The following is a 17,606-nucleotide window of genomic DNA, read 5'->3' on the forward strand; positions in this document are numbered from 1 at the left end:
TTAAAAAATTGGTTCTTTTCTGAGATGATTTTAAAAATACTTTTTAAAAAACATGTGTCTGAATGAGAGTGTTTGCATGTGAATGCTGGTGCTTGTGGAGCCCAGAAGAGGGTGCCCGATCCCTTATAGCTTGAGTTTTTAGTGGCTGTAAACCATCTAACCTGGGTGCTGAGAACCCAGCTGTGATCCTCTGCAGGACCAGCAAGCATTCTTAACCATTGAGCCAGCTCTCCAGCCCTTTAAGTTGAGAAGATTTTAACTCCTCCCACCCCTCCACCCCCCAACCCTGCAGTTCTGTGGTCTTGCTGATGCCTCAGGCCAGCCTTCATCTCATTATTCTGGGCTTGAATTTGGGGCACTCTGCCTTTGTCAGCTCTCAGGTCCCAATGTTACACACTACTTTGTTATGATGGCCCTTCTTACCTAATTGTTTAATTGTGTGGTGCTGGGGAATTGAACCCACAATCTTGTATATACTGAGCAAGGACGTTGTCTATACCACCAGCCTTCCTTTTCATAATGAAATGCCATCTCAGTGAGCTGCCTGAGGAGTAGTTTTCTCTATCCGGATAGAAGTTGTATGTAGGCAAAGGGAATGTTGGTCTTCAGATGTTGGCCTCTAAGCAGCTGTTGTTTGCATTGGTGTCTTGCATCTGCAAGCTGTGGCAGTAAGGAAGCAGCAGCAGCAGCAGCAGCAGCAGCAGCAGCAGCAGCAGCAGCAGCAGCAGGCCTCCTGTGGGGTTATAGTCCTCATGCAGTTTTGGGGTATTGGAATCCTTAGCCCTTCAGTGGTCATTGGTGTGAAAGTCTGGTGACCTGAAGTGTCTCACCTTTAGCCCCACACACCTTTTGTTCTTATGCTCCACTTTGTCTTATCCCACATGTCTCTCTTTCTGTTTCTCTTCTTTCCTGTCCATTTGGACTGTTCAGTTGCTTCTTCAGTTGTCCGTACCCCCCTCCCCACAAAACAAACAAAGCATTCCGGTGCAGAGTGGGCTGTTTGGGAGAGAGCAACTCAGAGGCTGGACGGCTGGAGCAGAGCACACCACAGGTCTGCTGCTAGGCAGCACGGAGCCGCTGCTTGAGCTGTTTAAGCCTCTGCATCTGTCCGGCTCTCAGTTGTCACCGCCACTGCCATTCTGGTGCTTCTCCATTTGCTGCTCTGTGCTATTCCTGCCGCCGCCGCCAGTTCCCTCTGACTAGTTCAGCCACACTACCGAAAGGAGGCAAGACACTTGGAGAAGCATTGTGTTGAAACCGGTGCTTCAGTTTCAGGGGAAGCGGCACAGGAGACTGCCTCCCAGCTAGCTCACTGCTCCTGACCAGCCTTATGTAGCCCCAGAAGGGCTGTTTGGACCATTCCGGCCACTTGTTTGAGCTAATTTTTAGCATCATCTCTTAGTACCCATAATAGTCATTGTGTTGGGCCAGGCATGGCTTGCTTCTTATAGTCCCTCTGTGAGGGGAACGTGCTTCCCCTCTGGCCAAAGTAGAAATGATTTTTCAAGGTCATCTAGATTTCATTCAGGATTGTGAAAGGAAAAAATTGGTGTAAACTGTTTGGTACAGTTCTGGCTGGTGCTGTACCTTCAGGAGCCAGGGCGGTCAGCCTCCGTCTTTTCCTACTTGTTTCAAGGTATTCATGGTGACCTGAAGTGTCTCACCTTTAGCCCCACACACCTTTTATTCTTATGCTCCACTTTGTCTTATCCCACATGTCTCTCTTTCTGGATGGCTGGGGTTGGTGAGTAGTAGTCCAGCTGGCTGTGAAACTGATAGTCTTCTTTTCAAGGCAGCCAGGGCAGCAAGGAAGAGTCCAGCAGCTGCTAATTAAGAAGTCCAATTGCCCATCCCTAATGTTCTTGTTTATTTGCAGGAAAATGAACATCAGAAAATGTTGCATTAACAGTGTGAAGATGAAGAACTTAGCATTAATACTAGTAGTGAATTTTATTTTTAGGTTTATGTGTATGGGTGTTTTAGCCAGCTCCTCTGCAGGAACAAACACGTTCTCCTAACAGTGGAGCCATCGCCAGTCCCACTAGTAGTGGTTTTTGTATGTAGTGTTTTACTAACTGCCCAATACTTAGGGGAAGCTAGAACTTCATACAAAAGAGTGTTAATTATGGACCTTCACAAGTTAACCTCATACCTTGTGTCTAATCTTGGTATAGTAGAATCATGTTCATGCTTGCATTCTGTTAATAGTCAACAGGACTGTTCAGAAAGGCTATAATTAATATGCTTAAAGGTTGCTTTGATATCCATAGATTGAAACTGTGCTACGAAAACTAAATGCCAGTGTTTTAATTATACTCTCCTTAGCATGAAATACTGGTTTGAGTTTTGTAGAGCTAACTATAGGATTGTTAGCCTGTAATACATACTTAATGTGACTATGTAGAGAAAATTATAGAAATTGCTTGTCCTTCAAAAGTGCACTTTTCCCCTCTCTAAACAGAGCCAAGAGCCATTTGCTTACAAATGAATAGATGAAGAGTTGAGAGTAGACATCCTTGTTTGATGTTAGGATAATAGAATTTAGGTTTTCACTATTGAATATGGTGGTAGCTATAGATTTGTCATAGACGTGTTTACCTTATTTAGGATATTCCCTTCTCTTCAAAGAATTTTGATTAGGAATGGATGTTGAATTTTATTAAATGATCCTGACCTACCCCCATGTGTAGTGATGAATAATTATATCTAAAATTTAACTTTAAAAATTTTCTATTTGGAACTGATGAGATCGCTTAGCCAGTAAAGGCACTTTCTGCATTAGCTTGGTGACCAGAGCTCAATCCTTGGAACCTATATGAAGATGGAAGGGGGAAACCAGCTCCACAGAATTGTCCTTTAAACTTCCATGTGACCCATGTGCCCACCCCCCATTACACACACATATACATACACACTCCAAAAAATTAAAAATTGTAGGGGTTGGGGATTTAGCTCAGTGATAGAGCGCTTGCGCAAGACCCTGGGTTCGGTCCTCAGCTCCGGGGGTGGGGGCTGGGGAGTAGGGGGTGGGGGTGGGGGATTGGGTTGTATTATTTGAAGATATTTAGATAAGTTTAAAAAATTTTACTTTTAAAATGTTTACTGCTACTAGATAGAAGTAAAAACTATTTTGTATATTTAACCTTGCTTTTGAAAATTAGATTTATTAATTTTTATTTTATGTGTGAGTGTTTTGCCTGCATGTATGTATGTGTACCAAGTATGAGCTTGATGCCTGTAGAGGTCAGCAGAGGGCGTTGGATCTGCTGGAACTGGAGTTATGTATGGTTGTGAACGACTACGTGGGTTCTGGGAACCAAACTCAGGCTCTGCAAGAGCAGTAGGTCCTCTTAACAGCTGAACTGTCTCTAACCCCGACTTAACTTTTAACCATGGAAGTGCTCATCTTTTCTGTACGTTGAAGGTAATTATATTGGTACCAAAAAAATGCAGTTTTAGATTCAGGTTATTTGCTGTCTATATGGATACAGTTTTAGAACCGTTAAATTTCTGAATGTTGGTTTTCACATGATATTGATAGATAGCTTTCCTCGCCGTGAGGTATGAATGAAAATGTGATTGTTAATGCCCAAGGTTGTGCTCCTAAGGCTAATCTATCCTACCTGAAGCATAGCAGTCATCAAGTTTCATGTTAAGATATGTTGAAAAACTCCTTTCAGGTCCTTGTTGGAGTGGTTTTCATTTGCTTTTTTCTGTTTTCTCTCAATCTATTTGTCTCTAAGTACTTGCACACAGAGCTTTTCATCCCTACAAGTAGTCACTGCAAGGTTAACTGATTTCCATAACCACAGAATCCATGATAAGTGATTTTTTTTCTCCCTGTCCTGGCTGTGTTGCTGTTTATTACAGAATTTTGGATTCTTTTAATGTTCCTGAAGATGTATTTTTGCCTTGTTTGTACTGTGTTTTCCTTCATCTCTTGAATTGCTGCTTTTTTATATCAGCTGATAATCCAGATACGAATTTCTAGAGGAGTTCCAGTTTCTTTTGATTGTGAACAGAATAGAGCAGAGACAGTTAATGAAGATATGTTACACTACTATGGAGGAGGAAGTGTGCTAAACCAAGGATAGATTTCAGCAGCTCAAAGGGCGCCAGAGTACAAGGAGTTGGTGTTTTTATATTAGTTCAGGCGGGGCTTTTGGCTTGGTAGTATAGCTCAGGCTTCCCTGCGCATGTGTTACCTGTGGTTCTGTATTAACTTCACACATGCCTCACTACTGTCTACTCAAGGGTGTATCAAGGTCATCCTTGAACACACTGCAATGCCTCTCATCTGTATCACTGGCAATTTTAGTCATCCTCTCTGTCTGAGGTTGGTTTCCAGCTTGTTTCTTTGCCTACTTGGTTTTTTTTTTTTTGGCTTTTTTATATGCTAATTTTATAAGGCTTTGAACAAGGATTTCTGGACCTACTTTCTTCCGCTCAAGTCTCCTCCATCGTTTTCCTCTCTGGTTGGCACATCTTCTTGGCTCTGTGCCCAGGTGTCGATCTTATTATATACTTTCATCTCCCTCCCTCTTCCTCTTCTTCCTCCCTTTCCCTGTCTATGTGCTCTAAGCTGGCCTTGAATCCATAATTCTTCTGTTTGGCTTTTGTACTGGGATTTTAGACACATGCTACAATGCCAACTTCTGGATCTGTTTTAACATTTGTACGGCCATCATCTGTCCATCCCCCACTTAACCATTCTCTTGACTGTACCACCTTAAATGACTCCAGTCTGTGATTCATTCTCAAGTCCTTTTCCTGCCCCAAAGAGTCTTACTCTTTACCACCTGAACATCATCCAGTATTATGTACTATAATTTATTTTGTCTCAAATCAGTATTTTATTTTAATTTTTGTTTTTTTGAGACAGGGTTTCTCTATGTAAGAATTCTGGCTTTCCTGGAACTTGCTTTGTAGACCAAGCTGGCCTTGAACTCACAGAGATCTACCTGCCTCTGGCTCCCAAGTCCTGTGCCACCACCATCCTGGCACCATATTTTTTCTTTCATTTTTTAAAATTTATTTTTTGTTTTCTGTGTATTGATGTTTTATCTGCTTATGGCCTATGCACTATGTGAGTGCAGCACCATGGAAACCGGAAGAGGTGTTGGACCCTCGGGGCTGGTACTACGAGACAGTTGTTAGCTTCCACGTAGGTGTTGGGAACCAAATCCAGGTCTTCCGGAAGAGCAGCCAGTGCTCTTAACCACTGAGCCATTGCTCCAGTCCCAAAGTCTTCATTTAGAACAAACTTTCCATGGATAATGTCTACAACATCATTGTTTATAACTAGTATTCTGTCAGTGCTCTAGATGCCGTGGGACCTGGGAGAATGGAGCTGATAAGTGAGGCAGACTAAAGGCTCACACAGTGCCAACTTTATTCAGAGCATCAGGAAAAAAACAAAACACCTGAGTGAAGTTCTCATGAGTTAAAGCTGTATATAATCACAAGGACAGTGTTTTTCCATAAAAGCATATAAAGGATAGTTTAAACATTTAATTGTATAACAGTAGCAAGCAATACTGAGTAAGTGAAGTGAACTCACCTCTGTCTGCTATCCCTGGGAGGAGCACTAAAACATATTCCAAGAACAATTCCGTGTTCTGAAGAAACTGAGGTCACATGACTCTTGTTTTCTTGGCATGTTCTCACAAGCATTGAGAATTTCTGCCACTCCATTCCTGGACCACATTCCATTGTCCACTGTTGTTGTTGTTCTTTTTTCCTCCTCCTTCTCTTCCTATTATTATTATTATTATTATTTATTATTATTATTATTATTATTTTACTTAATTTTTTAAAAACAGGCCAGCCAGGGTTATATAGTGAGACTCTGTCTCAGAAAGAAAGAAAAAGAAAAAGTGAACATGTAAATTTTGAGAAATAGTGTAGGTCACTTCAGACTTCAACATAGTTTGGAGGTAAATTTGATGTGCTCATTTATTTTTAATTTATGATTTACAATGAAAAACTTCAGTCATAAACTATTCAGATATGTGGCTTGCCAATGAAATTGTTATAGCATGTGTACATAAACCCCTTATTGGCAGAATGCTTCACATTTCAATGTCTATGAGAGTCACTTGGAGAGCTTGTTAAAATTTTTTAGCACCATCCCCAGAGGTCATGCCAACTTAACTCTGGCAATACCAACAGATTTTTTTGAAGTGAACAAGTCAGGTGATTCTGGTGTGTGGGCCATCTCTGGATGATTTCAGGAAGAATTAGGATTCTGTGTGTTTGGTTAATTTACTAGCTTTCATGTTAGAACATCTAAATAACAAGGTACTTTAAGCCAGTGGCATGATACAGTGTAATAGGATCGGTGTTGAAGTTGATTCGTCTTCTAAAGACAGACAGAAGTTGTTTTGAGTATTAGTAACTTGTGTCTGACAAGAAAACTCAGTTCTTTTGTCGCTATTGCGTGATCTAGAGTACAGACCTAGCAAATGCAAGACAGGGCTTTTCAGAAGTTTAAAGAGAGGCTGGAGAGATTATTCAGAGTTACGAGTACTTGGTGCTCTTGCAGAGCACCTGGGGTTGATTCCCAGCGCCTGCATGGTGGCACATAACCATCTGTAACTCCAGTGCCAGGGGATCCATGCCCTCTTCTCACTTCTGTGGGCCCCAGACATACATGTGAAATATACATACATACATGCAAACAAAACATACTTAGAAGAAAATGAATCTATAAGAAAAAATAAATTAAAAAAAACACTTGAAAGAGAATGGATAGATGGTGGGAAGGAAATAAGGATATCCACTCATAGTTGCTGCAGAAGTGGCACAGAGAAATGGGTTTTATTAGAAGAAAAAATTAGTGGTGTGCTTAGATTTTAGTGGTGAGAGTCAAATCCAAAAGGGACAAGGTTGATACAGGAGATTAGACACAATTGAGAGCAGAGTTTTTGAGTAAGAAAATCATAGTGGGGTTCAGTGTGCTTTAGTGTGTATGGCTTTTGACAGGAGCGAGGGCAGTTTGTTGAAAAGGGAGAGAATTCTTCTGTCTCTACGTCCTAGCTTTCAGTGGGAGCTTTGGGATTTCAGGCACATTCCACTGCTGCTGTCTTAATGGATTTTGGGGATTGGTGCTTCGGTCCCCACATGTGTATGGGAAGCACTTGTCTCTCCAGCTTCACTCAATTCAGGTACAGATACTGTGCTAAGTGGAAGTTGACTTTAACAAGTATGTTTTGACTGATATATTCATATTATTTATATTCGTATTCTCATATTAAAGGGGATGAATATAGTAATAATGGCTGTTTCACTTTGGACAAGGCAAGAAGTGAACAAAGAGAGGATGAAAGACTTGAAAAAGTCTTGATCTGTTGAAGTCAGTGGATTCCTAGAGTAGTAAACTGGAAAGATAGGAAGTGAAGAGCGTGAGTTGTTGGCAACTGAAATTTTTGAGGTGGTGAAGTTATTAGTTATTGATAGGGGAGTAAGGTGGTGGAATGGATGAGGTAGATCATTGAGTGTGGGAGTTTTCAACTACATGGATGTCATTTCAGTGATCAAGTAAAGTCATAGTTTGTGCTGTGAAAAAACAAATTCACTTAATTACACTTTTCATTTAATTAAGAGTATTGTACTTCTTGTTGTATTTTGTTTAAATGTCACCTCAAATTGTAAATGGTTGATCTATATGAAGATACTTTTAAGAAGTAGGTGGATAAAAACAAATTTTACTTCTGTCAATATTCAGCCCTGTCATATGGTTTGGTAGGGACCTATGACTTGATAAATTGAGACTTTAAACATCCAGACTGATGTTTCTGTTGCCCAATAAGTTACTTTAATACTATGGAGGTTCAGTGAAGACATCGCAACAAGGCTGGTTATCTGTAATACATTGCTTTGCTGACTCTCCTTTTCATTTGTCTTTTCATAGGACCTCAGCTGAATGCCCAGCTAGAAGGTTGGCTTTCACAAGTACAGTCTACGAAAAGACCTGCTAGAGCCATTATTGCACCGTAAGTTTTAGAGGTCTTTTGATTATTGATAAAAATGAGTGTATATTGGACTAAAAGTTAAAAAACCAAATGTTGGGCTGTAGAGATGGTTCTGTGTTAGGACTGCTTACTTTTCTTGCAGAGGGTCTGTTTGGTTCTCAGCACCTGTGTTGGGAAGCTTACAATTGCCTCTGACTTCAATTCCAGGAGATCCAACACCCTTTTATGGTCTTTGTGAGCATCTGCACGCACTCAAGTAGGCACATATACATACACACACATAAAATAAAATGAACAAATACATCTTACAAAAAACTGGTAGTGATTGAGGTAGATGCTCAACCTTTGGTCTCCACATGCGTGTGCATATACATACACTCAGCCCCCACATACACACAAAGAACCTAGGTTAATGTTTGGATGATATTGATAAGCATTTTATATGCCAAATACTTTGTAAGATACCCATTTATGACTTGATGTGAGACTCCACCACTTAAAAAGCTATAGCATGCAAGTTTCTTAATCTCTTGATCTTTACTTTATACAATACTAATTGATACCTCCCTGTAGACATTTTTTATTTTCATTTTTTAAAAAAATGAGTTGCTGGGGTCAAACCCATGTTCTCGGAGTTCAGAAGAGGGTGTTGGACCCCCAGTAACTAGGTACTGGTAGTTGTTAGCCAACATGTGGGCGCTGAGAACCAGATTCCAATCCTCTAGAAGAATAAGCTCTCTTAACCACATTTCTAGCCTTCAGCAAAGTTTTTATATAGTATGGGAAAACTATTATCTGATCATCAAACTGAGCACAATTGTTCATAACAACTGAACTTCATGCATATGTCTTCATTGTACCATTGCACTTTAAAGTTTGAAGTTGACAAATGATACATATTTGTGGGTGGGATGCAGAGTGATGTTACAGTTAGGAATGCAACCTGAGATGACCAAGCTGGTCAATCCATCCATCACTTGAAACATTGGACAGCCTTAGTGGTAACATTTAATATCTAGCCTAGAGTGAAGTTGAAACAAAGTATTCAACTGTTGCTATTCATCACGTAGTCCTTTGACTGAGGCATAGGTACCATACTCCCCTTTTGTTATTGTTTCCCCTTAACTATGCTTCTGCAATCTGTGAGTTCTGTGGTTTCAGAAAAACCCATGTATGTTGTGGGATGGTACCCTGGTTTTTTTTTTTTTTGTTGTTGTTGCTATGATAAAACAGTGGCCAAAAACAACTTGGAGAGGAAAAGGTTTATTTTGTCTTGCATTTCCAGATCAAAGTCCGTTACTGAGTCAGGGCAGGAACTTAAGGCAGGAGCTGAAGTGTAAAGATCATGAATGCTGCTTACCAGCTTGCTTTCTTACACAACCTAGGAACCCTTCCATGTCAGACATTAACAAAGAAACTGCCTCATAGACATGCCTACTATCCAGTTTGATGGGGGCTGGTCTTTGCCCTCTGCTTGTTTGAGACAGGGTCTCTCTCGGTCTCTCTTTCTCTCTCCTGCTGCTGCTTACACTTGAGTGACTGGTTCTGGAGCTCCTGGGGATTCTTCTGTCTCCACTTCCAAACTTGCTTGAGGACTACCAGGATTGTGTGTGCCACTGTATCTGGCTTTGCACAGGTTCTGGGGATTGGGATTCAATTCAGGTCCTTATCGTTTGACACACAGTTTTACCCACTGAGCCATCTCCCTAGTCCTTGTGACTTTTTTCCTTTAAGGTATTATATATCTGTGTACTACGTTTTCTTTATAGATTCATCTGTTGCTTGACACTTAGGTTGATTACAGAACTTCCTTTGGTTTTGTGAATAGTGCTGCAGTGAAAATAGACATTTCTTGCGATATATTGGTTTCATCAGATGTGGAACTACTGGGTTTGTTCCATTCTTTGTGTGTGTGTGTGTGTGTGTGTGTGTGTGTGTGTGTGTGTGTGTTTGAGGCAGGATCTCACTGTGTAGTCCTGGCTAGCTTGGAACTCACTATATAACCAGGGTGACCCAGATCTGCTTGCCTTTGCCTCTGCAGTGCTTGGACTCATGGCTTGTGCCATCACACCCGGTCATCTATTCTTTATTATTGCAGTCATAGCTTGTTTATAGGAGTTAAGCAAGTAATATCACAGAACATAAATCAATAGGCTATATGAAATTTATCAGAGTATTGCATATTTTAAATCATTATTCATAAATTGTTAAATCTCAGTAACATTGTATAAAAATTTATGTACAGATGAATGTGCAATTTTTATTTCCTTCAGAGTCAGTATACTGTCTACCAGTGATTTTTCTGAAAGGGGCTTGGTATTGGCTCAGGACACTTCTCAGCACAAAGGAGATTTATTTGCCCCAGAGGGACAAAGGGCAAGGAATAAGAGACAGACATGTGACAGAGGACAAGGGAGAAAGGGAAGGGAATAAGGGAGAGGGGAAAGGGATATTTGTCTTGGGAGGTGGGAGTGGGGAAACAAAGGGCTGCCTCTGGAAAGAGAGGAAACAGACGGTGGCCCATAGGCAAATGGTGGTTTATAAAGGTATGAGGGAAAACCTGGTGTAAAGATGAGGTGTTTAATTTTAATTGGTCATGTTAAGTAGGTGAGCCAAAGGGGGCTTTTGATTGCTGGACTTTAATACTTTGATAGCTGGACCTTGGTAGTCAGCCTCAAGGTAGACCTTGGTGGCTAGCTTTAGGAATGTAATCTAACAGATTTTTTAGGTATAGGGGAGAAGGGCAAGGCCTGCCAGAGTCATGTTTGCATGCTTCAGCTGGCTAGAGTCACTCTTGCCCTTCTGTACTGTCTAAAAGAAGTAAGTCTAGACTTAATGATTCAGGAGAGAAAAATGATTAGAGAACAAAACTGTTCTGTGGGTGATAAGAGAATTGACTGAATACTGAAGCCAGAGGGTGAACAGAGAAGGATGATGGAGAGAACATGAGAGGCATGATACAGAGAAGCCCAGTCAGCTTCTTTTCTGCTAAAGGCGGAGGGGAGCACAATCCCTGCAGGGTATTTGCTTTGGTGCTGTTGTATAAAGTCTGCTCATTTCACTACAGAGGATTATCAGAAATGAGCAGCTCAGAGTAAGCCTTGAATATCTTCACCCAAAACCAGACTGTCTCTTGGTCCCCCTTCCCTCTACCCCAGATTGGTGCTGGAGGTTAAACCCAAGACGTTAAACATGTTAATCAGGTACTCTACCACTCAGCTACATAACCGACACCTAAAATGTTTTTGGAAGTTTATAATTGGAATATAGTATGAAACAACTATGTGTTTTCCGTTGTCGTCTAGAAGTTGCATCATTAATTATATTGCTTTTTAATCTGTATATTCAGTTCTGTTGCATATATCAGTTTTTACATTTCTTTCTGTAACTTTTATTTTCTTTAGACTATCTTGATTTTGAACTTGGAGATTAAATTAAAAACTGTTTTGTTTGTAGCCATGCAGGATACACGTACTGTGGCTCTTGTGCTGCCCATGCTTACAAACAAGTGGATCCATCTATTACGTAAGTAATGCAGTTAATTAGGAACAGCTTGGGAATGCCATAATGGTTGCTTTGTCATAGAAGTCATATTTCATTCTTTTTGAGCTTTTTGGGAATTCTGTCATACCATGTGTTGGTTAGGAAATATTTTTTTTTTTTTTCCCGAGACAGGGTTTCTCTGTGTAGCTTTGCGCCTTTCCTGGGACTCACTTGGTAGCCCAGGCTGGCCTCGAACTCACAGAGATCCGCCTGGCTCTGCCTGGCTCTGCCTCCCGAGTGCTGGGATTAAAGGCGTGCGCCACCACCACCGCCCAGCTAGGAAATATCTTAATACCTTTTCTTCCAGCATTTACTTTTTACTTTGTCTTTAGTTGTCAGATGTTTCATTCTGAAACTACAAGTTAAATATTTATGTTTTAGTGTTCATTTAAAAACCTAGATGTGAACATTTTAAATAAAGATGAAGTTTCCTTTGTAATTACTAAAAGTAAAAATTTTATAACAGTAAAAAGACATTAAATTGAAAAGATTCTAGAAGATTTTTTTATTTGACCTCTGTCTGAGAGTCAGCCATAATCAAGGTTATTTTAAATAATACCTTGTTCTAAACTTTTCTGTTTGGCAGAATTTTTATTGATGATGTTATATGCTAGAAGCATGCCTCAGAGTTGGTTTGGTTTAGGAGTCTGTAACTCAGTATAGTCTATTCTGGGGGATGTACGAAGTGGGCCGTAAGCACACTGGTGGGAAGTTAGAGTCAAAGAAGGAAGGAAAGGGTGAGGGAAAAGCCGAGAGTACAGGACAAAGGGAGGAGGAGGAGGAGGATGAGGATGAGGAGGACAAGTGTAACTGATAGTAGAGTGTATATTAGCATTTTAGAAATCAGATTATTGTAATGATCAATATATGCTGAATAGTAATCAAATAGATAACTGGTGGCTTAAATTTCAAGTAAGTTCTAAGACTCTGTCTTAATGAGTCCTAAAACATAAAAGGTTAAGTCCATTAAGATTACGACAATAGCATTATGTTTTAATATCCAACATTGAATAGTGAATTAAATAAAAATGACAGCTTAAGTAGCATAATATTTTATAGATATTAAAAGTGATTATTGCCAGACATGGTGATGCACACCTGTAATCTCAGCAGTGAGGAGGCTGAGCTAAGAGACAACAAGTTTGGGGCCACTGGAGCTACATTGTGAGACCATTAGTAAATAAAATGATGGAATACACTATGAGGCATTGTAATTTTAGAAGGTATTACATCATAGACTAAAAGGAGGATATAAACTTGTGCAGAATTGAGAAGAAAGTATGTACTATATTAAGCAAGATTTTTCATGAGTATTTTTAAAATCCATAATTATTTATGGATGATGATATATTGTATGTGTTTTCCTTTAAAATTTTTAATTCTTTGGTAACATTACACATATAGATGAAGTCTTTTGTATTCGATCCCTATTTTGTACTCTTACCCCATCCCACGAAGCCCTTTCTTTTTATTAACTGACTGAGCTTACCTAGGGCTGCTTGCATGAGTGTGAGTGCAGTTTTCCTTAATTGGTGCATGGTAATTTAACAGTGATCAGATCACTGAGGATGACTCCCTCTTCCCCAGAAACCATTAAATGCTTATAATACCATAATGCTCCTCAGGATAGTGTATGTTTGACCATTTTTATATAAAGAATGGACAAATTGGGGAGTAATGGTGATGATGTGACTATAATCAAAATGAATGAAATTCTCAAATGAATTTACAAAATATTAAAAATAATGGACATGACTATTGTATTGGTCTTTTGCCTATTTTGGCTTTTATTTCTGTTTTGTTGGTATCTTTCTTTTTTTCAAGAGAAAGAACGTAAAGCTGGGTGGGTAGAGAAGTGGGGAGCATCTGGGAGGGATTGGGGAGAGGAAGGAGCATGATCAGAATATAGTACATGAAAAAACTTAATTAAAAATATCTTAATGTGCTAGAATTAAAAGTTAACACTCTACAATATTATTTAATTTAAAAAAGAATTGTCAACCACTTTCATGGTGAAAAATAAAAAACTTTCCAAGTACAGAAATATTTGTATGGGTTGGAGAGATGGCTCAGCAATTAGAACACTGGCTGCTCTTCTGGAGGACCCAAGTTCAGTTCCTGCTTGGCAGCTCACAACTGACTGTAACTCCAGTCCCAAGGCATTTGGTGCCCTCCTCTGACCTCAGATGCCCTCTTGTGACCCCCAAGGGCACCAGGCATGCAGGTAGTGAACATACATACACGCAGACAAAATAATCATACACATAAAAAAGTTAAAGAAGAAATTAGAAGAAAAAATTAAAACTATTTATCAAAATAATAAAAATTAGATATTAATGAAAGTGACTTTCGTGTAATGATGCAAATCAAATCCAGGATCTCATACTTGCTAAGAAAGCCCTCTACTATTGTCCCCAAATACCATGAACTAAATGAAACATTAAATGAGAAACAAGTACATTTCCTCATATCATAGTGAAGGATAGTAGGAAAAGAGGCATTGCTTTTTATGTTATTAGTTGTTTTTGCTCTTCTTTTTTGTCTCTTTTGAGGGGCCCGCCACCTAGCTCCCTCCACTGAGCTCCCAAATAAGTCACACATGGAGGCTTATTATTACTTATGAATGCCTGGCCTTAGTTTGGCTTGTTTCTTGCCACCTTTCCTTAACTTATCCCATCTACCTTTTGCCTCTGGGCTTTTCCTGTTCTCTTACTTCTGTAAACCTTACTCCTCTGCTGGTTGTGTAGGTGGGTGGCTGGATCCTGGAGTCCTCCTCCTTCTTTGGCTCTTTCAACTCTCCTCCCAGATTTCTCCTTCTATATTTTCTTTCTGCCTGCCAGCCCCGCCTATCCTTTCTCTTGCCTCACTATTGGCCATTCAGCTCTTTATTAGACCATCAGGTGTTTTACACAGGCACAGTAACACAGCTTCACAAAGTTAAAAAAATGCAGCAGAAACAGAAATAACACACCTTAAAATAATAATCTACTACACTTTTACATTTCAATTACAAACTATAGCCAGGCTTGGTGGCACATACCTTTAATCCTAGCACTGGGAAGGCAGAGGCAAGAGGATCTCTATGAGTTCCAGGGCATCCTGGTCTATATAGTCAGCTTCAGGAAGGCCAGGGTTACATAGAGAGACACCTTGTCTCAAAAAACAAAACATATATATGTATACAATTTTATATCACTTATATATTATAATGTATAAATGTATTAATATATTTTTATGTTTATTATATATAAATCTGCTGTACATTTTTATATTTGAGACAAGAATCTGGCTTTGCAGCCTGGACTGGTCTTGAGTTTACAGCAGTCTATCTGCCTTGGCCTCTGAAGTGCTGGGATTACAGTGTGTGCTACCTTGTCAGACGCTGGCTTCATGTATAATTTAACTAGAAGCCACCTCTGTGCTCATGTCTGCCTCCGCATTCAGTTTGTTCTGATCCATCTTCTCACACAGGTACATAGTTTCAAAGGGAGGAGCAGATCCACCACCTTTCCCATTCACTGGAAATGTTTCCTTTAACACTAAACTAGAACATAATAAAAAGAGTGGCTTGAGGGTCAGTGCAGATCTTTCAAATGATGTTTCGTTATACAGTTTGTTCATACCACCATCTGAAATATATTGGACTTAATTTTCACTTGAAAGCTTCAGTTTTATTCTGTACAACAAATATGTCAATTGTTTTGCTTGAAATGGCAGCTTATTTTGTTTATTTTGGAGAAAAATTCTCCCAAATGCCTACTATTTGTTTTTTTAAGTGAAAAATTTTTTAAGTGAAAATTCCATGAAAAATGTTTCTAGTTCAGCTTTCAGCTCATAATACATAGGTATTTTCCCTGAGATACAGTGTTCATTTGCAGAAGTGCTTTATGCATCTGTCCCCATGTTTGAATATGTTTTGTCATGCAATGTTAAGATGTATTCGCAAGGGTCAAGAATTCTGATGAAATTTGCCTTAAAAGACAACAACCAAAACCAGTGTAGCAGTGGAGGACTCCTGATGCGTCTTGGTTTCTCTGCCCTGGAGGTCATGCCAACAATTTGACTTACTCTTGTTTCTGCAGCTTAGGTGCATATCAGCAGAGAAGAAAGCAGGGGCCTTCCTTTTCACTCTCCGGGATGAGTTTGAATTGCATACTCCTTTACAGGGTCTTGAATGTTGTTAAGAGTGTACAGATCACACTGTGACAACTGATATGATAGACCTTCAAAGGGTGATTGGATTTCAGGCATGGGAAAGGCCAATTGGGAAAGTTTCACTGAGGAATTGGTGTTTAAATTCAACCAACCAACCAAAGGGAATGACAAAGTGTAATTAAACTTGTTAGTTCATCCAGGACCTGTAGGACTAGTGTATTCATAAAATGTTAACAATCAAGGGGGCGCGAAAGGAGTACAAGAAATTGTTAGGTCACTTGAGCCTTTTAAAATCCATTTTAGGGATAGGCAGAGGACTTAGTGGTAGTTTTTGTTGCACAGGCATGAAGAATTGAGTTCTGATCCCTAGCATTCCTATAAAATCAGTGTGGTGGTGTGCCTCTGAAACCCTAGAGCGTGGAGTTGGGAGGGTCGGTGGTACAGAGACAGCTGAAACAGTGAGCTCTAGTTTCTGCTGGAGATCTTGTCTCAAATACAAAGTGGAGCGCTACTGTGGAAGACACCTGTTGTCAAACTCTGATTTCTGCATGTGTCCCCATTCTGCATCTATGCCTCTAAACACCCCCACCCCAACCATACACATACACTAGGGGGGAAAACAGCCCACAAACTCCCACTTATTTTTAAGGGTTTTACTTGACTTCATAACCATGAAAAGCCGGGAAAGAGTTTTGTTTGTTTGCTTTTGTTTTTTGAGACAGGGTTTGTCTGTTGTAGCCATGGCTGTCCTGTAGACCAGGCTTGCCTCAAAGTCAGAGATCCGCATTCTTCTGCTTCCGAGTGCTGGGATTAAAGGTGTGCACCACCACTGCCCAGCTCAGGGAGGGCTTTAATCCCAGCACTTGGGAAGCCGAGGCAGGCGGATCTCTGTGAGTTCCAGGCCAGCCTGGTCTACAGCATGAGATCCAGGACAGCCAGGACTACACAGAGAAACCCTGTCTTGAAAAACCAAGGGGGGAAAAAAAGGCAAGAGTAAGCAAAATGATCACATTTGTGTTTCAAAAGATTATTTTGGGCTGTCAGAAAATGTAAAAAATGGGACATTTCATTAAATTACTTTTCATATTGGCTGCTAACAAAACTAACAACTAAAATCTGAAATTTAACAGGCAGTTAGGCAGAAATTTGAATTTAATTTATATTTTTCAAAAAGCTTTGCAGGACAAAAAGTAAAAGACTCATGACAGTTTTAGTCTTTAGTTAAAATATTTTTCCTCCATGTGAAACATCTTTAAAAAATTACATTCCATTAGTTGGAATAGGTAGTTGAAAAAATATGAGAGCAAGTGCTCATATACCATATTCATTATAGTAATTTCACAGAGGTGAATTCTCAGGCGCTGTAGTGTGTGGACTATATTTTAGGAAAATATGAGCCTCTACCATCACTCTGCTATTTAGTACTAAGAGTTTCTTTTTCTGATCTAGTAATAGCCAGAATACTAATACTGAGGTTATTTCTTTAAAGGCAAAACAACTTGCAGTTAATTAAAGGAAAGGGACATAGGCTTGCTTACTTTTTTCCCTCCAAACTACTGCAGTGGCTGTGCTGTTTATGGGTCTAGCAAAGAAAGGAGGAGGAAACACATGAAATTCAATGTGCCTTGTTAACTTTCTTGTGTTAGCACTTTAGTTAACACAGAAGCCTATTTTGAGGTCACTATTGCCTTAATATGCCCCCTTAACTGTTACAGTAATGTCTACCCTTCTGTGTTTCATGTGTGTCAGTTTTAAGGATTTTTGTACTGATGGCTCAGTTTTTTTCCTTGTTTCTTGTAAATCAGTTTTAGAACTGCACTAGGTTGATTGTGGGTGAGTTTTTACCAAACTAGAAAGAATGTATTGGGAAAACATCTGGCTAATTCCGGTTGGAAGGGACTCTTCTTGTATAGGCTGGCTTGATAACAGGTGAGC

General features: G+C 39.8%; 1 protein-coding gene across 3 annotated transcripts in view; it reads left to right on the forward strand.

Annotated features, from left to right (window-relative positions):
- The window catches only part of Memo1 (mediator of cell motility 1), a 98,853-nt gene that overhangs the window by 43,034 nt on the left and 38,213 nt on the right, over positions 1-17,606 (forward strand). For all 3 annotated transcript variants that reach the window (XM_028873629.2, XM_028873637.2, XM_028873649.2), the window contains 2 exons: positions 7,913-7,994; positions 11,430-11,498. In XM_028873629.2, coding sequence (XP_028729462.1) covers positions 7,913-7,994; positions 11,430-11,498 — 151 coding nt within the window. The remainder of the gene's footprint in view (positions 1-7,912; positions 7,995-11,429; positions 11,499-17,606) is intronic.

This window comes from Peromyscus leucopus, chromosome 22, assembly GCF_004664715.2.
Source record: "Peromyscus leucopus breed LL Stock chromosome 22, UCI_PerLeu_2.1, whole genome shotgun sequence".
NCBI classification, from domain to species: Eukaryota; Metazoa; Chordata; class Mammalia; order Rodentia; family Cricetidae; genus Peromyscus; species Peromyscus leucopus.